This window comes from Tasmannia lanceolata, unplaced genomic scaffold, assembly GCF_043159265.1.
Source record: "Tasmannia lanceolata isolate RefF3 unplaced genomic scaffold, GAP_Taslan_0.1 ptg000015l, whole genome shotgun sequence".
NCBI classification, from domain to species: domain Eukaryota; kingdom Viridiplantae; phylum Streptophyta; class Magnoliopsida; order Canellales; family Winteraceae; genus Tasmannia; species Tasmannia lanceolata.
The window spans coordinates 42,156,486-42,178,682 of NW_027518692.1; the positions used below are offsets into that span (position 1 = coordinate 42,156,486).

Genomic DNA, 22,197 nt, shown 5'->3' on the forward strand with positions numbered 1-22,197 from the left:
AACCGGGATATAAGAAAAACCGCTTTTATAAAACCAATTTTCCCATTTCTAACTTTTTCCGAGAGCTGTGAGGAAAACGCGTGTGAGTCAGGGAGCTTTTAACATAGCAGTGGAGCCCACCTATTTGGATGATCTAAACCGTTCGTAGATATTAGGCCACCAAAAAAACTCTCATCCAATGGACTCTCCTAAATCTGAAAAAAAATTTAAAAAAAAAGACCGCATAAGAAACCACCACAAATTAAAAGGGTTGGGACCAGATTATGGGGGAAATATTTTAGGCTGGACCTACTTATATAAAGGCAGGAATCCTGTGTACCATATTTAATCTAAAGTACAAAAAAATAGTGGGGCCCAAATAATTGGATAATCCTAACCTCTCAATCTTTTGATGTACGAATTGAAGGGTTATGATCAGCCTATGGAGATGGGATTCGGGGTATGAAATAATACGGGCCCGGCTACTTTTATACACGTGGCAATATTGGATGGGAGTTATTGGGAGAAGCCTGACGACACTACGTCTTGAATTAATTTTTTTGGGAGATGATTTTTTCACCCCCTCTGCAGTACGCATTCGCCCCCATTTACCGTGAACAGTGGGCAGCTTTAACGTTTTTTGCCGTCAGAATATCACCTTAAGGGGGCGAATGCGACTGCAGGGGGTGAAAATATCATATTTTTTCGAATGAAAAAGGAAGTTTGTATTTTCTTCGGTAAAAGAAAACGGGGCATTTAAAGCGCCGAAACCACGCGTGGTATAGTGTGTACGAAATGTGTGTGAGGATGGGCCCCACGCAAGTTTTTTATTTATTTTTTTGGAGCTTTGGGGAGGTGAAATGGACGGACGTAGGAGTGACACGTGGAGGACTCTAGTCCGGCGTGTCCGCGTGTCTGACTTTTTTCTCGCCTAGACTCAGCTTCTATAGAGCGACTCTGCTCCCTTCTCTCCTTTTTTTTCGCGGCTCGGAGCGGAAGAAACCACTCTATTTTAAATTACCCAATTACCCTTCTCAATCATGCAATTAATATTAGCTGTTTTATGGGCCCCTGTTCGAGAATATTCCCATACTTTACAATTCATAGTTTGAAATTTCGATTAGGGGATTTCACCCAAAAATCTCGATTTATGATCCCATTTGGTTACTCGGATTTTAGAATCCGGAATTTCTTCAAAATTATAGTCAAGAGACAAGAGAAGAAGTGGACCAACCGTCGTTTTTTACTCATTTTTTCCGACAGCAAGAGGATAGTATATCCTTCCATATTTCAATGTTTTAGAAATCTCAGGATGCAGGGAAGATTTCAAAAACTTGAATTTCTCACTTAAAATCCAAGAAACGTTGTCAGGACATCATACAGCTTGATCATGAACCCTTTTTACATTCTAAAATCTTGGATTCTAAAATCTACGTATCCAAACAACCCTTTAATATTATCCTGGAATTTTGTCTGAAATTCTGTACGAAATAAATAGCCGTTAATTCGATTTCCTCACATTTTGAAATTTCAGCCGAAATCTCAGTTACGATGGGGACCGAAACGCATTCCGAAACTGAAAATTTGAAACCACGCTTTACATCCGATATGTTTCACATTCTTAATATAGATTTTCCCTTTTAATTGATGAGTAATGATAAATTGAAGGGCACATGTGCAACAAACAGCTACAAGGACGTCCAATTGGTCCATCATAACAAAGTGGACACATAAATCATGAGATGGCACAAACAGATATGAAATTAAAGCAGCAGTAAATCGACTTTGTTAATAAGGAACAATAGGAGTGCCCTTTGTAGCTGGATTTTTGCAAAGGCACCGTTCAATTAAGAGTAATACTAGGGAAACTGAGAGTGCCACCGAAAAGGGGACTCTACAAATGGGTTCTGCCACAATATCACAAGTGACGTCTGCCAACCCTTAAGTTTAGGAAAATCAACCAAAGTAGTCTTTTTTGTGTACACATGTCACATTCTCATTACAGGTCCCTTGATCGATGGTACTCTGGGTCTCCATATCATTTTCCTTCAATTAATCATTCCTCCTAATTAATATAAGGGTTTGCTTGACCGTTATGTGAAAAGCTTACTTTTAGCAGATTTTGTTGTATTCATTTAATTCATCTGAGAAGGTTCTTCTGTCGTCGGGAGTGGCTTTTTTCCGAAATTGCCTACGAAATTAATGAGGAAATACCTTTCTTCTAATTTATTGGGCCCCAAGAACACCTGTTTTCTGAACGGCATGTGGTGCCCTAGCACCACCTGGTATGTAGTGGGCCCATGTTACGGGATCCTATCCGTCCAATCAATGCTTAAAACTTATAAGCAATTTTTTTCCTTCTATCAGTGTATCAACGGTCTAAATAGTAAATATCTAACACGTGAGATAACCCAATTTTATTTTCTGGGGCAATATTGTCAATAAGATGCCACGTGGCATAATATTGAAACACCGTGCAAAAATCAGTTACGAAAAACGAAAATAGCTGAGCCGAGCTGATAATGTGAAGGCAACCCTGACACGCACACCTCTACGCCAAGCTGACGCTTGTGGGGCCCATATGGTGACCGTGGAGTGCCGACACTAAAAGTTAAATTGTAACAGTGAATGCAAAATTGACTTGAAGATGATAAAAACGCACTCCCTGTAGGATAATTCGCAACCCCGTAAACGTCAAATAGCGTTACAGTCTGCCACATAAATACATAATTCACGTTAAAGGTGCGAATTATCCTATAGGTGGTGCGAATTTATCGTCGCCCAAAATATTTATTTATCATAAATGCTAATAAAAACCGGTGGTGGCAGTTACGCTCTTATATAGTTATATAACAGCCACTTTTTGGGCCCCACTCTTAGATTAGAAAGTGATCAGACCTGTTGATCAGTTAATCTAACAGGTAATCACAAGTTTTTGTCTACTTGATCATCTCGATAGGACGATCTTAGCCGTCAATTAGTTTATATTATCAACGGTCTTGATTACACTTTTAGTTTGAGGGTGGGACCCTGATCGTTACCGTGATGGTGACTGTTCGCAGTGTCAGATTCCTTTTTCTTTCTGACGTTCCGTGTCGTCTTGCCCTTTCTTCTTTTTTGACACGCGAAAATAGGGCTTCCTCTAAAGCTGTTTGTCCGTACACGTGTGGGGCCCGCAAGGGATAGACGAGATATCGTGCGTGCAATCTCCGTATTTAATAGTCTTCGATATTTTCTTTTCACGTGTACTCATTTAATTATTTTATAGAAAATTTTACTTTCTTAATAGTTTAAGGGCAATGATAAATTCGCACCCCCTGAGTACGCATACGCACCTCTGATAATGTGATTTGACGTTAAAAAGAGTTAAAGTTGAGCACTGTTCACATCAAATCACGGTACCAGGGGTGCGTTTGCGTACAGCAGGGGGTGCGAATTTATCATTGCCCTAGTTTAATTGAGGGAAATTATATATTCCCCCCTTTTCTTCCACGGGCTACCCTTGTACTGTGAAAATTATAAATACAGTAGGACTAGGACCCACATTATTTTGGTGATTCAAACCATTCGTTTTGTTGGGCCCTGGGGTAGATAGGGTGTGCCCATAAAATATTCTTCATAGGATAATCCTAACCCTCCGATTTGTAGAAGTTTAAAATGGACGGCACTGTTATAGAAACATCCACGGGTTGAAGCACTGTGATCATCTTACGGAGAAGATTCTCCGGGCACGCCCTATCTGCGTCAGGTCCCAACAAATGAATGGTTTAGATGACCAAAAAGTGTGGACTCCACTGATATTTTTTTAGGCTGCATGTTCAGGCACGGCCCGTCCATCATAAAAATTGGAGTCCTAAATACACTAAAGGAAGGTGGTCCGGGGAAGAAAAAGGGGGATGAATATATAAATTCCCCTTTAAGAAGTTAGACAGGATCATGTGGGGCCCTTCGTCGATGGGTCCTAATCGGATTTTTCATGGCCCAAAAGCCCTAACCGTTGTTTTCGTTAACTAGCAAATGGACGGTTATAAGAAAGTCGACGGTCTTATCCGACGGACAAAATAAGAGACTTGTTAGATAGATATGGTCCACTGCCATGTGTTCACTCAGAAGATGATTAGGTCTGTTAATCCATTGGTGCTCGTTTGATCATATGATCTAATTCATTTTCGTAGCCCTTTAGCTAATGGCTATGGTCTCCATTCAACAGGAAACTTCCCATCAGATCAGTGGTTCTAATCATCCAACATACGTATCACGTAAATTGTGGGCCATTGCTATCCGAATTAACTGTGTCGTTGATTCAAGACCCCGAGAAAAGGAATTGTCATCCGATGACCCAATTTTTAGGTAATTGGAGATCCAGTGTAGGGCCCATTATTTCAATGATTCAAATTGGGGGGTGATATTTTCACCCCCCTGCATTACATGCACCCTCCCCTTATAACGTAATTTAACGATTTTTTGACGTCAAATCACGTTATAAGGGGAGCGTACATGTAATGTAGGGTGGGGTGAAAATATCATCTCCCTTCAAATTTATCAATGCCAGTCCCATTTATCAGTAGAGATTGTTTTGCTAGGTCATTTTTCGGCAAAGGGATACACTATGAAATGAAATGTGTATATGGTGTTACCTTTGCACATATTAAATGGGACCCTTCTTCATCTCCATAATCAACGACTCCTATCCATTGCATGTGATTGTACGATCATTGATACAACAACCCTCTTTTACAATATTCTTTTACGTCACGGCTTGTGATGGTCTTTTTAATTGATTTGCTACGGTTTGGCAAAAATCCTTAATCTTAAGTTTTATTTCCCAAGTTCTTGTCCATTGTACTGGCTTTTTGTTATAAGGGATTTGCTAGGTCCATCGCATGAGGCATTTCGCAGCTGGTCTGTCTCTTTTGCCAGGTCTTTTGATCCGATATGTGAAAATTCCACTTCCACACTCTTCGAAAGGCATGGATTACTAGGGATTTGCTAGGCAATTTTGCGACTGACTTTTGCATGATAGAACAACCACCTCAGATGAACTAAAAGAATAAGACAAAATCTATTGAAAAGTGAGCTTGCGTGGTTGTTGTTTCAATGAGAAGTTAGCCGCGAAATGGCTTTCCGTGAAATTGCCTAGCAAGTTGCAGATTACTATTAACAGTTTGAAATATTGGATGCATTTTATTATTTTATTTTTGTAGATCATGACTTCCTCTTTGATTCTCTTTTTATTTTATAAGAGAGTTTCTTTCCTTAGATATTGTCATTAATTCATTATTGAAGATTCTACATTCTAACATGTTGCTTGATTTTTCTTACTTCTACTTTTCCGGTTTTCTTAATGCAAAACTCTAAATTGTATGTATCATTAACTGGTAGATAACCGCGGGGCATTGGGTACGAGGTGGGTCCGAAGGTCTACTCAGTGGAAGAAAAATTATCGGCTTAGGAGAAGGTAACAGACTGACAGGGGATGAGCGGTGGACCATATGGCTGACCAATAGGATAAAATATTAGGTTTTAAAGGGCTTTTGGTTCATTTTTGAAGGGTTTGAGTGGTGAGCTATGGGAGCTGCCTTAGGTACATCAAACGGTTCTAAATTTTCTTTTTTTTCTGGTATGCTCATGTGGTCCTTGGAGTATGCTACGCAATTAGCTGTTGGGTCTCTGACCAACCACTTATCGGTCTTACCTTTGGTTCTAGCTTGTAAAATTCAGGATATTACTATCATGGATTACAAAATCCATGTATTCAAGCGGCTCCTTATATGAACATCCTTATACCTAGTTCAAATAAAATGCAATAAAATTACCAAAATAAATCCCAGACAAACATTGAACAACTACTAAGCAAAATGTCCATCTATTGTCGATATAAAAGCCTTAATCATGGGCAAACCAGGAAAATTCCCGTAGCTTTGTTTACTACAATCCAGCAATCTCTTTACCTTGACAACACACTTGATCACCACTGCCCAATGTTTGTTCATTCTTACTGATCTCAAAAGAAGCCTAACATAGCTTTAGCTTCTCTTTAAGGTTTTTGATTCTGCAAGCACAATCATATTCCCTTCATATATTCACCTTCTAAGGAGACATTTCGCCCTCAACTACTTGCATGACATGTTAAAATTTATGCCATGTTTTGGCTGCCATGATTTTTTTTTTTTCATATAGTTGTAGTTTATCAAGTGGTGAGAGAGGGCTGGAGATGGTGGAAGACTGAGAGACCAGAGAGGGCATGAGTGGGGAGAGGGTGAGAAAAAGCTGAAAAACAAGGAAAAGAAAAACTATAATAAAAACCCATCTTCCCTAGCCCACTCTCACCTGTTGATAAACTAATAGTCCATGGAAAAAAATTTCATGGTTGCCAAACATGGCCTTAATGATTTGTCCTTTTATGATAAAATAGTATATTTTAAACTATTGAGGCGCTTATTGATTGCTATCCGGTGCCTCTTTCATACATTGAAGTGCCAATTATGTTGCTATTGAATTTGCCTTTCAAATAGTTGATCGAGCACCCCATTGCCATTCAATGTTCCATACCTCCCATGTACCTACTCCCCATTGCCCTTGCATGGAGTAAATCAGAAATCTATTTATTTTTTACTTATTGTTTTAAGACATATTTTAGAAAATAAAATTGAAGCATAATGGAAATGGAAATTATTTCACATCCTTCATCCGGAATATGTTTTGTTGCTCCACGTTCTTTTGTTTCAAGCTTCTTACCCGTTGAGCTTTCATCTTGTTGGTCGCTTGGATGATATTACTAGCAAAAATTATTTCATCAATGTATAAAACTAATAATAATTTACATTTGGTTGATGGTTAAAATATAATGTCCAGGTTAACATATTGAACTTTTTGGGGCGGCCTTTAATGAATTAAGTTTCGTGTGCCGTCTCCTTGGAGCCTGATGCGAAGATTTAACATAGTAAACAAAACTTTATTTTCCTCATACAACTGAGATGTCACAATCTATTTATGCTGGGGCGATCCAAATTACGAGTGCAACTTGGGTTTGTTTAGGTTGAGCTTTTACTGAAAATGAATTGGAATCAGCCCAAACCTGACCCGATTTTATGATTAATCCGAGTTGCATCTCCAAATAAATGGTTCAGATATTCAAACTAGTAGACCCAGTATAATTTTTGAAAATGCGTGCTAGTACGAGCAGACATCCCATAAAAACTCAAAAAATACACTTGTTTCTACATTATTTCGATGATGAGATTGTTATCTGCATGACCATGCTCTGATAATGAGGCCAACTCATCTTGTTTTACAATTTTAAACCAACCATCTAATGCTATCACAATTCCCAAAATGCTCTAGTAATCAATTATAGCAATGTAAAACAAAGTGAGTCATCTGATCATCAAAACATGGTTGTGCTAATATCCTTACCCTATTGTTAAAGTATGAAAGATTAAACAGTGCCTCCTCCAACAGCTTAAGCTTTTGAAGTTCAAATCTCTTCGATATTAAAAATCCGCATGCAATGGCCAACCCAAAAGAGGGGCCACACGTGCCACGTGTAGGCCAGCCCTAAAAAGAGGGGCCACACTTGAAGGAGAGTGCTAAGTATAAAAGATTAAATAAAGCCTCATCCAACAGCTTAAGCTTTTGGAGTAATTGGTTGTTTCACGCCTATATATAAACGGAGTTTTTATATGGTTCTTGACCATCAAGTACCCCCTTGATATTTGATCCAATAGCAGCCTATTATTTCGTTTGATTTACCACCTTCAGGGGACTTGAGCACCATATAATTTCTCATATAAACAAGTACATATAAGGGATAAATTATATGGTGCTGTGAGTGTGAAGTCTCGTGTATGTGGTACCACACACATCCAACATTAGCCTTTTAAAAAGTGGTTTGTTGTTGGATCAAATATCAAGGGAGGTACTACCTACATCAGATTTCACGCTCAGGCATTATATAAATAAAATCTCTATGTAAAGAGAGCTGGATTAACGGGTGAACTTGTAGTACACATTTTATAAATATATATAAGTCTCAGTTTCTTACAACAAAGTGGTCGATATGTCCGAGTGGTTAAGGAGACAGACTCGAAATCTGTTGGGCTTTGCCTGCGCAGGTTCGAATCCTGCTGTCGACGTTTACCAATGTTTTTCTTCCGCATTTTGTATTTTTCTTGGGCAATGATAAATTCGCTCGTGCCCTATAAACATTAAAAAAAGCGCTAAAGTCTGCCATATATCCTCCTTTACAGAGGTGCGAATTATCCTACAGGACCTAAGCCAACAATTCTTCTTGCCTTCAGATTTCCCGCTTGATCGAGTTGCTTAAGAGTGACTAGGAGTGAAACCCTGGTAAAAGTATACACTTATACTAAAGAATGGGCTGAAGCTAGCAACAAATCCTTGCCTTGATTGATAACGGGCTCTACTTTCATGGTTCCACTGCTCTTCTGACAAAAATTCTCGTTTTATTTAGACTAGAAACTGTGCATTTTCTTTTCTACAAAAAAAAAAAAGAGAAAGGATTTTTGCTGATTAGTCCCTACATGGCAAAATAATTGCTCATTAGTCCTTAAGAAAAGCATATTTGCTTAACGGTCCTACTTTTAGAAAATATTTGCTAAAAAGTCCCTAAAACTCACAAACTTTTATTTTCTCCGTTAAAACTTTTAAAATGGCAAATTTACCCCCCCAACCCATTTAATCATTTTTAGTGTTTTTGGATTTCCCTTCCAATTTTTTAGAAAAAAAATAAGCAACAGTATTATCTCCTCCAATATTCTTGTCAAAAAATCTTCAACAACAAAATCGTTTTAGGAATTAAAAAAATTGAAAAATCTTTTTAAAATAAATTAAATAGATAATTCCTATCTTGGTTGGATTGCAAGAAAATATCTCTTATGGAAAAAATTTTCTATGGAAATTTTTTCCATTTAGCAATTATGTCTGATTAATTTAGAGGGATAACATCATAAACCGAAGGTCCCTAACTGAAAAATTGAATAGGATTGGTTTACCTTATCTTTTTTTTATGTGTAAGAAATAAAAAAAATTAGATTTTTTTTCCTGTCCAAACTTTTCCAATAAAATTCCTATAATCCAACGAGGCCTAAGTACAAGGCATTTTGTAAGAGAAGCACTAATCCATCTTGCTAGGAAAGAGGTGTAGTTTCAAACAAAATCTTACAAACCAATTTGAAAATAAGAAAACACTTCTAAAATGTGATGCCGTCTTGAAAATAAAGGTGTAAATATGACGAATCGATTTGGATGTTTTTTGCATTTCTCAAGGTACATGCCTCTCTTTTTTTGGTGTATGCACACGTGTAACAATAGATGATCCCATCTTTTTCTTCAGCACGGGATTCCATTTTCCTTGGTGAAAAAACCATCTTATTTTTTAATTTTGATGAAAAAACCTCCTTTATTTCAGACCTGAAGTTCTCACGGAGTGGTGCAGATTCCATGGAAAGTAAATATTGGAAGAGATGATATTGCTTATTTCCTAGTTTTTTTCCTAAAAAATTGGAAGGGAAATCCAAAAAACACTAAAAACGATTAAATGGGTTCAGGGGTAAATTTGTCATTTCAAAATTTTTAACGGAGAAAATTCAAGTTCGTGAGTTTTAGGGACCTTTTAGAAAATATTTTTCTAAAAGTAGGACTATTAAGCAAATATGCTTTTCTTAGGAACTAATAAGCAATTATTTTGCCATGCAGGGACTAATCAGCAAAAATCCCAAAAAAGAAAAAAAGAGAGATCAGAATAAAGTATAAAGTCTCTCTCTCTAGACAAGAAATCGTGCATTTTCTTATCTACAAAAAAAATAAAAAAATAAAAAGGAAAAATACACTTAGACCTGATACATTTAAAAAGTTACAAGTAGACTCTTTTGGTTTCAATTTGTATAAGGTAGGCCCCCTCGGTCGACAGTTCGTCCACATATTGAAGAGTTAGGATGATCGATGGAGCTGATTTTTTTGGCACACCCTATCTATGTCAGAGCACATCAAATGAACACTTTGGATCATCCAAAAAATTGGGACCATACCCGAATCCAAACACTACCAGAACACAGTGGGCCCACATTATTTGGATGATCCAAAGTGTTCATTTGATGGGCCCTGATATAGATACGGTGTGCCTAAAAAATCAGCTCCATCGGATCATCCTAACCCTTCAATCTGTGGACGAACCGTCACCTGAGGGGTCTATCTTCCACAAATTGAAACCACAGGGGGGTCTACTTTTAACTTTTTAAACATCCGGGTTAAGTTGAATGTGTCATAAACCACAGAAGGTCTAAGTGTATTTTTCCACCAAAAAAAAAAAAAAAAGAGAACAGAGGAAAGTCTCTCTCTCACATGGCGGAAAACAAGCAAATCCCTCCGCAGTATGATCTGAATGCGAAATGGGATGCTTTTCTTGATCTTAGCCTCCGTCGATTCGTCTATTCCTCTTTAGCCGGAGGATTCGGCGGACTCCTCCTTTTCAGTGAGTTTCCCCCCCTTTTTTAACCCTTTTAATTTTAAATCCTCTATTTCTTATTCAATCGAGGAATTTTTTTCTTTCTGTATGATTTTCTTTTTCATCTTTTTGAATTTTAATTTGGCGTGATTTGTGGTGCCTGTTTCAACGAATGGAAGAAATTTCAGATTAGGGTTACCGATTCTGTCGATTGTTTCCATTGTTTGGTATATTTCTCATATTTGTGGTATAAATTTTTCGAAATTTGAGAATCACTGTTTTGGATGGTTCTAATTCGAATGGATGCTGATTAGGGTTTGTGATTTTTATTCTTCATTGATGTTACAAATTTTTGGTCATGCATTGGTTTGTTTCCAGTTGTTTAGAATTGATGTATATCAGTCTGAAACCCTCCACATTAGGTTTTTATGTTATGTTTTGATCATTTTGGTTGGTCTTATGTTTCTTTCCAACATGTTGATGTCTGTTTCACAAAAAGGTTGAAATGATGAAAAGGAATTTACCGTAAAATAGAGGAAAAAAAACCTTGTTGGTTGGGACGATACATGAGTCTTAGTTGGAAGGGATGTTTTTTACAAATTCAGGTTCGTGGTTCCTAAATTTGTTTAGGTAGATGGTGGTGAAGTTGTTATGCGGAGACTGAAGATCTTCGGATGGCAATCATGTGGCCAAAACATGTTGGATACAATGAGATTAGTCAGGACAAGGGACTTGGTGATTGTGGGTTTGACTTTGATGTTTGGAGTTTGGCAATTACAAGTTTATTCAGGGCAAGGGACTAGGTGATTGTGGGCTTGACCTTATGGAAATTTTGGAGTTTGACAATTGTAAGCTCATTGCTCGAGGTTTAACATGATCTACCGCCCTCGCAAGAGTACCAGCACTCGAAAGCGCAGTTTGAGCTACTACTTCTATTGCTCTAAATGAGATAGCTAATTCAAAGCATTATAAAGACCTTCTTTAGAAAGGAAATTCATGCGTAAAAGAGTATAGCGCAATAGTGCTCCAGACGAATTGGAGCTTCAAGCATTTGGTAAGAGAGAAAGAGAGAGCTACATACGAATAGAAATAAATGAAGCTACTGAAGCAAAATCAATGCGAAACTACCTAAATGGAAAGACAGGCATTGAACAGATGTTGAAATGTAGAAAGGTCAGTTTTGACGGGATAAACAATGGTGGCAGTCAAAACCTTAAAATATCCAAGGACTACCCTTCCTACCGATCCTCTTGGGCACCTAAGTGGTCACCTAGTGAACGGGGGAGGGGCAAATTTGTAGAAAGAATTCCAGTAGTATTGTTTCAATGCACACTATAAAGAACACAATTGACTATCAAGACACCATCTACAATTTGGCAACTAACGATGGAGTTGCATTTGTTTAGGACTACCGTGATGCTCATGAGACCCTTTTGGAGAGCAACACCTTAGCAATGATTTTATGCACAATTTCACCCTTTCAATGAAGTTGATGAGGCCAACCATGCATAGTTTGATGGCATTTTCTGAGATAGGGAGAAGAACAAACAAGGAAGCTGTTGCAGCCCCAAATTCAGCACAGAAAATATTACATGCAGCCCAATTATTCAATCAATCAAATCACAGAAGAAAAATGAGAAAATAAGACTTGAAAATAACCAAAATCTGTTAATGATTGATGAGGCCATGCTGGCTCCAATAGGTGATCACATACCTCACTGATTGATAAAAAGGGGGAATTGCTCGTTTCATTTTATTTGAATTATGGCAATTTTTAAAGGGCGGTGATAAATTTGCTCTCAAAATTCTCCCCATTCGCCCCCGCGATCAGTTGTGAATCCACAATCCGCTACTCTCCCTCTTCTCTCAACCTCTTTATTGCTCCCTTTTCCCTTCGCCCTTTCCCTCACACAAGAAACACTCTCCCTCTTAGCCTTCTTATTTGTTACCACCATCTTCTTCTTTTCAGCAAAGTTATCATTCTGATTTTGTTTTCACTGCGACTCATTGCGCATTAGGTACCGTGCACATCAAATTCACTAAGGATGCCGAACCAGGTTTTGTCATTCCTCAAAGTCCTGACCTAGAAGGCAGGAGAGTAGCGAGAAAGAACCTGTTATTTTCTTTGAATCTAAGCCAGGGTGAAATGGGTCTTCCCTTAGAAATGAGAGATGCTTGGGCGAACACAAGGAATTCTTTCGTGATTGATTCTCTCGTATAATTGAAGAAACTCCTCTCTCCATATGCTTAGCGCCCACTAGATTTTTTTAATAATTTGAACTTGTTTTGTATCTGTATAGGAGACAAAGGCTCCTGATTTTCGTATAGGACCCATATTGGCTGCGAGATCTGACCTGGAAATGTCAATTATGAGATTCAATAAATGCCATGTAAAAAACTTCTCGCCATTTCATTCTCCTTTTGAACAATGACAGTCAGAAGGGTATCCTTATTTTCGTATAGGACTGGATCGGCTCATCGGCTGCGAGACTCAGCCAGAAAATGGCGTGTGAGATTCAATAATTGCTAGGTAAAAAACTCCTTGCTATTTCATTCTTTCTTTGTGAACGACAAAGATCAGAAGGGCATTTATGCTTCAAATGAACAAGTGCGGAAATGACTATGGGACACACCTAGGGTGTGTTTTCCTGTGCAAGCAGCGAGTGCAAACCCTCCAAGAACGACGGGCTACCTTGCCAGAGAAGACGATTGGTTAGATTAAGAGTGCGACAACAATGGGATTACGTTTGGCAATTGAGGACCAAACTGTGACAATGAGAGAAACGTAGGGCTGCAACAGGGTTGGGTTGGGCTGGGCTTTTCAAAACCCTAGCCCAACCCTAGATCCCATTATCTTCGCCCTGGTTTGCCCTGACCTTGAGTCAGGGCCTAAGAAATCTCAACCCAAGCCCGCCCTGATTGGCCCTGATTGAGCCGGCCCGGCCGGGCCTTGATTGACCGTAGTGAATGCTTCTAATTAGGGCTGTTCAATCGGTTTTAACCGAACCGATTTTAATGAAATTAACCGAACCGAAATATTTCGGTTACCTAATTTAGCTAACCGAAACCGAAACTAAAACCGATTTGTATACTAACCGAACCGAACCGAAACCGAAATATAATTTCGGCTGTTCGGTTAGTTCCGAATAATGACAAGTAGTGTCTGATGAACAAAAGAAAAATAGGGAGACAAAAAAAACTAGGTTTCTTGGATGAACAAAAGCCAATTTCACCTTTAAAATTTCAAATGGAAACCAAATCAGGCAGTGAAAAACTCTTTACAATCTTTGTAAGAAGAAAAACAGTAATAGAAAAGGCAAAAAAAAAGGAAAAAGGAAAAGGAAAAGAACCCATACCTCTGAGTCTTCTGATGGAGGCTTGGAGCCGTGCTCTCGAACCAAAACCAAAGAAACACTGAAAGAGGGGAGAGAAATCAAAAGATTCAAAACCCTAAAATGAAAAAGATAAAGAAAGAAAAAAAACGAAAATAACTAAATAAGGGAGACTCTTACCGTGGAGAGGTGGCCGGAGACGAGGAGGCGAAGCCGCGGAGGCAGAGAGAGAGAGAGAGCAGAAAGATACCCTAGCAGCTCTCTCTCTCTTTAGTCTTTTTTAGGTTTTAGGTAAAATGAAAAAAAAAAAAAAAAAACCCTAATTTTAACCTTTAGTTTTTAGGTTTCAACTTATTCACTTCACCCCCTTGTTATTACTCGCAACACCCCCTATCGTTTTAAGTTATTCAGTAGTCACAAATGCAAGCCCCATACGGCTACCGATATTTAATGCTTCTATGCCTCTGACACTCTGATGCTCTCTTGAAACTAGGGTTCCATCTCATGGCTCAAGATATTTAATGCTTCCAGAGATATCTTTCTTCCTTTTAACTTTCTTGGTATTCTCACCTAAAATGTAAACACAAATTCAACTTTACATTGCACTGACTAGTAACTTTTCCATTCCAGCAAGAGAGAGAAGATAAAAAAGGCTATGATACATTACATGTGAAGCGAATATTTTTGAACATCAAACTGGGTCATACACATCTTCACCTGTCGTTTGGTTATTTCGGTTAACCGAATAAATTTTCAACGAAAACCGAAACCGAAACCGAAAACCGAAATTTGGGATGATGTAAAACCGAAACCGAACCGAATTTTTTTTTAACCAAACCGAAATAACCTACCGGATTCGGTTCGGTCGGTTATTTCGGTTTTAAGTTTTAACCGAATAATGCCCACCCCTACTTCTAATCTCTTCTAACAACCAACATGCCTCAGCAATCACAGCCAAATTAACACAAATACCACAGTACCACACTCATAATCTCTCCTAAGCTCACTCCACCAAATTTATATTGAGCAAAATTTCCAAACTAAGGCAAGGGATAAGACAAGGCTCTATATTTTTGTACCTTTTCTAATAAGAGTTCAACAATTCAAGTGTTCCTAAATCAAATAAAACAGTTCAATGCTGAAACAAGGCAATGCTAATGGCAAATTATCTTCGCTGCATTGTCAAGATCCTTGAAGCCCATATGTCCTCTTTGGTAACAAGATTCGAACAACTGAAATGCTTCGTCTCCCTGGTGAGATGTTGGAGATGAACATGGAAACTAATCACATCAAAGTTGCAATCTTTGGCACTAGTTATGAGAGGAGAGCTTTGTAGTTTTCTGGGCACATCTCCAATAATGCCAGTATTTGTTTGCAGATGTTACTGTTTCCCAGTGTAGCATGACGTTTTCATTTGATATCTTAAAGATATAGTGTAAAGTGTGAATAGGATCGGGTCGGGCTGGCCTGAGGCATCATCCCTGAGCCCGACTCGACCCGACCCTGAGTCAGGGCCTAAAAACGAACCCAGGCCCGCCCTCAGGGTTGGAAAATCCAGCCCAGACCCTGTTTGGGCTCAGGGCGGGTCAGAGCTCACATGGCTAAACTTGCACCCCTTCAGAGACGTCTGACAAGAGGTGGGCACAATGATAGGTTATTTAGTAATTTTAATAAATTTTGGGAACTTGATAACCATTTTCTTTGAATTCTAATAAATTTCTGAAACTTGATAAAGATTTTCTTTGAATTCTTTGATTCCATGTTGTGGGGCACTTCTTGATTTTAGTGCCCTGGTGGTTATACACTCAGTTTCAACATCCTTTTTTTTGGAAATAATGGATTTAATGAAATGTATGTGCATGTCCATAGAGAGTTCCACTTAATCATTTAAAAGTCCGGCTGGAACCTGAAAACTTTGGGCCATGTAACAGCCAACCATGTTGTGCGGTTCTCAATCAACATCTGAGTATGCAATTTCATCCATGCATGTCATAGATTTTTTATTTATTTAAGTAAACTAATTCTTCCAGCTGCGTCTCACCAGCTTTGTTATTTTTCTGTCACCTGCCCTCTTTGCTTATATGGTTGAGATCTTAGGCTCATGTTTATGATGTACAGGCTCGAAAGTTTGGTGAAAAAACCTACCTCTACATGATGCTTGAATAAATATTATTGCACATGGTGTTCTATTAAAACAATCTTACAATTCCTACATACAATATGCTAATCTTATAATAAACCCTTATTCACTAGAAATTGAAGTGATCCCGGATTTGGGTCTGTCATAGTGTCATGTATTATTAAGAACGTAACATTCACTCAAAAGAAATGGGATGTGTTTATTTCTTTTTCCGTTTTTGTCAGTCTCGGTAGCAGTCTGCTGCTTTTTTAAATTTGCCATTCTTGGAAACTGAAAATTTCTATTCTCATATAAACACATCAATATTTTGTGTAGCATTTATTTGCAAATGGATGATGTGGCAAAATGTAGAATGTAATAAATTCATGCATGGCAAAATATAGGCCCTCTGTGATAAATTCATCATCTTCTGATTTGCATTTCCAGGGAGTCCTGTGACACGATGGGCATCTGTAGCTTTTGGTGCTGGTGTGGGTCTTGGAACAGCATATACAGAGTGTTCTTACAAATTTGATGGATCTCCTCCAAAAAGTTCATGCGCTCTTTCGGCTTCTTCATGGGTAAAAGACTCTTGGAGATTTGTTTACTTTTCTACATGTGATGCACTATTCTAGAAAACAATAGGGGAAACGAGTTTCCGAAACACAGGAAACGCGTTTAGGGGAAACGAGTTTCCCACCCGCGAGAAACGTGTTCTAGGGGAAACGGGTTTCCCACCCGCCCAAGGAGTTTCCGGCAACTATGGTCCAAGCAATAAAATGAGTGCATTTCCTTTTATGTTTGCTCATATTAGGTAAATGCATACTCCCCAATAGAATCATGTTGCCGAGAGGAAGAATCGTCATCCACTAGAAGGTGCTCGTGGCCTCATGTTAAGTATGCATTTACCAAAGAAGTAATGGGGAGAGACAGTTCAAAAAAATCACATCTCTCATTAATCTTATGCCATCCTCAACTCAACTCAACTCTACAAAGCCTTTGTCCCAAACTAGTTGGGGTTGGCTATATGAATCCTTTAGAAAAAATTCATGAAGAAGGTAAAAGGAATCTACCCGGCTCTAATCCTGGTTCTAGTTGGGTTCTTCTACGTGGATCATTTTCTTCCATTCTATCTTATGCCATCCATAATCTTAAATTTAAGTCCTATCGGTTTTTGTATCAAGATCAACCACTCTTTCTTATTTCTCTTAGTGTCTTCGGAACTGTGTGTTTAATACATATTTTGGGTCCTAACTGCACAAAATTCGACCCGAAAGTAGTTGACGGTGTCTTTCTGGGATATTCTTCTAGTAAAAAGGATACAAGTGTCTTAATCTTATGTTTGGAAAGTATTTTGTGTCTATGAATGTTACATATTTTTTAGTCTTCTCTTTATTTTCACTCCTGCCGTCCCTCTCATCAAAGGAAGAACATAAGTGGGGAAGAGCAGCTTTCCTCTCAATTAATTTTTTTGTTCCATTCTCGTTCCCATTCCAGCCAATGAGAGGCTTTGCTCTCAATATGTTTCTCCTGTTCCAATTGATGCCACTGTTCTTTTTTCATGCCAAAGGAATGACAGATGTACTCGAGGTGCCAGAAGCGAGAGGTCACCATGGATCTTCCACCCAAATCAGAACCTCTCTAATCAGATTTAAGTATACCAATTGTTTCCCTTGATTCTCATGTTGTTTTTGTTGATGATCCTACTATTGACCTTATTATTGTCTATACTGTTACAATTGATCTGGGTCTTCATATTGCCTTATGCAAAGGGAAACACACGTCATTTGATCTTCCTATTGCCTTGCGCAAATAGAAGCATGCCTCAACCTCACGTCCTATTGTTGAGTTTGTTTCTTTTGTTTATATCCTTCATATCATGCCTTTGTTTTTGTTGTTTCCTCTGTGTCTGGTCCATTTGGTGTTGCAGAATGCATATAACTATCCATTTAGGACCAAAATTCTTAATATTTACTCCCCCCTTTTTTAATGGTTTTTTACTCACCCTCAACATCCCTTCTATAGATCCATCCTACGTCAGATTTGGTATCAAAGTAAAGTATTATCCATTCCTTCGATCGTCTTGCATCATGTGTAGTGTGTCTACTGTATGTGAGCTTAGAGGACCAATCAGCTGATCTTATGAAGGGTGTAGTAAAGTCCAAAGTTAATGATGTTCTTGGCATGGTCAACAACTATGCAAAGCTTGAGGGAGAGTGTTGATGTGGGTGCGTGACTCTACGATAGAGCCCATATCTCAAAGGACATAGTTTTAATTATTTATTTTTCTTTTAATATATATTCAAGAGATTAGAAGTCATGGGTTTCACCGACAATCCCTCGACTTTTAATACTGTCAAACCTAACGTGAGTGGGCACCTCTCTTTGCCATTCCCGATAAACCCAACTCCCATTCCAATACCCAGTGGCCATGACCCCTCCAATCCCCCTATTTAGTAAGGTCGTCGCCCAATACATTTCTAAGGTATTTAATAGTTAAAAGAAACTTCAAATTTACAAGTTTTTCGGTTGGGATGTACTTATCCTAAAAAATTGGGGATAAGTATGACCTAGATAGGTCCACCCATGATTAAACGCCGTGACAAACACAAGGATAAAGGTTTATCTTGGAACACGTCTGTGTTGAATGGATATATTGTGCAACCGAGCAACTGTAAAAAGAATCTCCTAAATTTCACTATAATTCTGAAATAGAAAGGCGAGGAGTAGATTTCATGGAAGGGTAAGCTGCTTGCTATCTTTTGGACCATTGGGAAAGAACACGATTGAGCATCTTGAGGCAAATCCATAACCACTGTTGTGCTTAAAGGCATCATATTCGATACTGACTTTTTGGGACATCTCTTCATGGGGTAAAATAGAGGGCTTCAAGGTTGTGACTATTACTTGTACAAGCAGGCGACAGTTGAGAGGGTTGTAGTTCATTGGTCTTTCCGTCCCAACGGGGCCCTCAAGCTGGATTTTGATGGGTAGCCTTGGTAATCCAGGGCATCAGGTATAGGTAGGATCGCTGGAGACCACCAAGGCCATGTTAGGATGGTTATCTCATGTCATACTGAAATGCCGCCTTCCAGTGAGGCAGATCTTGGTTCTAAGCCAAGTACCTCATAAATTGCCGTGCTTTCGTTCAAGGTCCCTTCACAGTCGAGGGACATTCCTTGAATGTAAGGTGGATACCATTGTTTCAAGATTCCCCAGGGAGAACAATTTAGCGAAACGATCAACAAGTCTACTTTGGTCACTTAGGAAAGGATGCAAACTCAGACACATTTTTTTCCTAGAGTTATTGTATTGACCAAATCCGATTGCCAGTGACACTTCACCAATTGGTTTGAGGACAGCATTTATGTCTCTTTTTTTCTGTTTTGTTTTTTTTCTCCTGACCATCTATGTCAAGCGCTCTTTTCTACCATTTTATCTTTTCTTTTGAATCGAAAGCTTGTTCTTGCTATCCTTAAAAAAATGAAATAGAAAGATATTAGGACTTCTTAAAACAAACCCAAACTAATCCCAAAATCAATTGAAAAAAACACACAAATCCTGATAAATCGAAATGAACACCCGATCTTAATTTTCTGTCCGAACAAGTATTTAAATGACTCAACCTTAGTTTAGGAAAGAAAATGTTATCTGTGTTTTCTCACAGATACCCTTCTCATCACTTGCTAAAGCTCAATGAAAATTCACTACACATTCCCTGGCATTAGGACAATGGAACTCAAAGACTGCTCTTTTGCAGGTGTATATAGACCAAATCTGTTTGTAGTTTACCACTTGGTTGAGGAGAAGACATTATTGATCAAGATTTTGTTTTTTTTCTCTTCCGACCAACTCAAATTAGTCCCATAATCAAATGAAAAACCCATAAATCCTAATGCATAGAAATGACTATTCTTCTAACGATTCTAACCCCTGGCTCTGATACCATATAAATGATGAAAAAGGAAGAAGGGAGAAGATTAGGGGAGTAGAGATTGCCAGGTTATATCCTCCATGTGGAAACTTCTCACTTCTGTTAGCATTCACTTTACTTCCAAAAATTACAATAATGCCTTTAATTAGGGGCTTAGATGTAAAAGATGAAAGATTACGTGTATAAGCTTTACTAAAAGCGTATGAACTCTAATTGAATTTACAGCTTTTGAAAGAACCAACCAAAACATAGCTCAACCTATCATTTTCTGATGACGGGCTCTTCCGAAAATTGCAACCATCAAAGACTTGATGTTTTTTTTTTAATGGTGAGCGTCAAGACTGATCTTCATAGTTCATACAGATTTTGCAAGAATCTACCAAACATAGCTTAACCTTTTCTTGTTTCAGATAATTGGATTCACAGCTGATATTTTGGTTTTGAACTTTGAAAAATGATAGAATGAAGGCCGCCCTTGAAAATATGAGCTTCAAGGGCGCCCCTATTGGTTAATTTCTGCAAAGTGTGGCTCCAAAAAAAGTGGATGGCGCCTAAAAAAGTGGAAACAGTGTTGACTTTGCAAAAGTCAACCAATAAGGGCTCCCTTGAAGCTGATTTTTGCAAGGGCGCCCTTCATTCTATCATTCCTTTTGAACTTTTCAAATATGTAGCAGACAGAATGCGTAGTGTATACATTTGATTATGATTCAAAGCAAAGCTAATTATGATTTTTTCTGTCTCCCAGGAAGAAAAGGAGTGACAGTTGAATTCTGGTGATGGGATCCGGAAGCAATTGATGTACTAAAATCTTTACCGGAATTTTTGAATTGAGTCTATGTTGTTGCTGCTTTTTTTCTTATGCCACAGCTTTTGGCAGATGTAATACTGGTAATCTCAGATGCATTGTGTAAACCATAGCCTTCTGCTGTGGATTTTCAGATGATTTTAGAACTAATAATCAATGTTTGTTCCTATGCCCACATCTGAATTTGGGCTTTCTTTAAGAGCCAAATAAAAAAAGTAGGCTTATGGCTCTAGCATGGATGATTTAGTAATGAATGTGTAGCCGTTACTGGCATTCTTGGCCATTCTATACATAGGAGTAAACTGGTGGGCTTCCCCCTGTGTGTGTGCTTGTGCTCTGATGGAGATGATGGGAATGGGATCCACACATTAAAAGCATAAGCTGTAAATGGTTTGCCCCACCATATGCATGGGTTTGTGTGGGGATGATGGGGGCCCATCCTCAAAACATAAGGTGTAAATGGTGGGGGCCCCACCCCATCTGAACATGAGATGTATAATGGCGCGCCCAGCATATAAAATCAAAACTGGCAAAAAAATTTATTTTGGAAAACGAGTTTACAAAATGCTAGAAAATTTATTTCCTAAGGAAGGAATTCTGATGAAAAAAAATTTCGGAAAAAAAGAATGACAACTGATTCATTTTCCCTGGAAAAAAATATTCTCTCATGCAACAGCCGGCCCTCAAAATGCCCAGGTATATATTAGTCACTTTTCGTGTTCATATGATAATTCTTGAGGAATGTTAAAGTGAAGGGCGTCTTTGAACCAGCTACAATGGTGGCCCCATTGGAACCATCTCATCAAAAGTAAATTTATTATTGTCTAACGGGGCGCCCTTGCAGTTGGCAAGAGAGCCCTTCAGTTTAGCAAATAGAGTCATCACATTTAAGTGAATTTTCTAAATCTGGTCATGTCATCAATTTGTGACCGAAATACCTACTTAGATTGTTTTTGACTCATAAAAGATCAAAATGTTATTATGTGAGAACTGAGAAGACAAAAATTACCTTGTAAAATGACCAAAATACCCACGATTGCCAATGATATGATTTGAATCTAAGGTGTGGGAATATCATCTACTCTCTCTCTCCCTCTCTCTCTCTCTCTATATATATATATATATATATAGAGAGAGAGAGAGAAAAGAGAAGGTACTCCTTAGAGTAGATAGCTTATCTACTCCCTACCTTAAAATAACAGTTCGGGCCATATTGTTTGGGTGATCCAAAGCATTCATTTGATGGGCCCTCACATGGATAGGGTGTGCCCAAAAAATCAGCTCGATAGGATAATCCTAACCCTATGAACTGTGGAGGCAAAAATGGACGTGTATAAACCTGCACAAATCTGTCCATTTTTTGCCTCCACAGTTCATAGGGTTAGGATTATCCTATCGAGCTGATTTTTTGGGCACACCCTATCCATGTGAGGGCCCATCAAATGAATGCTTTGGATCACCCAAACAATGTGGCCCCAACTGTTATTTTAAGGTAGGGAGTAGATAAGCTATCTACTCCAGGGAGTACCTTCTCTTTTCTCATATATATATATATATATATAT

At 38.4% G+C, this 22,197-nt stretch overlaps 1 protein-coding gene and 1 non-coding gene across 2 annotated transcripts; both read left to right on the forward strand.

The window, feature by feature from the left end:
* The first annotated feature begins 8,032 nt into the window (after nucleotides 1–8,032).
* TRNAS-CGA (transfer RNA serine (anticodon CGA)) lies at nucleotides 8,033–8,114 on the forward strand. Its single transcript has one exon. It is a non-coding gene; the product is annotated as a tRNA-Ser (tRNA).
* A 2,154-nt stretch (nucleotides 8,115–10,268) lies between these two features.
* Nucleotides 10,269–20,807, forward strand: LOC143847346 (MICOS complex subunit, putative (DUF543)). Its single transcript, XM_077356144.1, has 3 exons — nucleotides 10,269–10,471; nucleotides 16,343–16,476; nucleotides 20,575–20,807. Exons 1-3 carry the CDS (start codon nucleotides 10,342–10,344, stop codon nucleotides 20,587–20,589), a joined length of 279 nt encoding a protein of 92 aa, XP_077212259.1. The 5' UTR covers nucleotides 10,269–10,341; the 3' UTR covers nucleotides 20,590–20,807.
* Nucleotides 20,808–22,197: the final 1,390 nt, after the last annotated feature.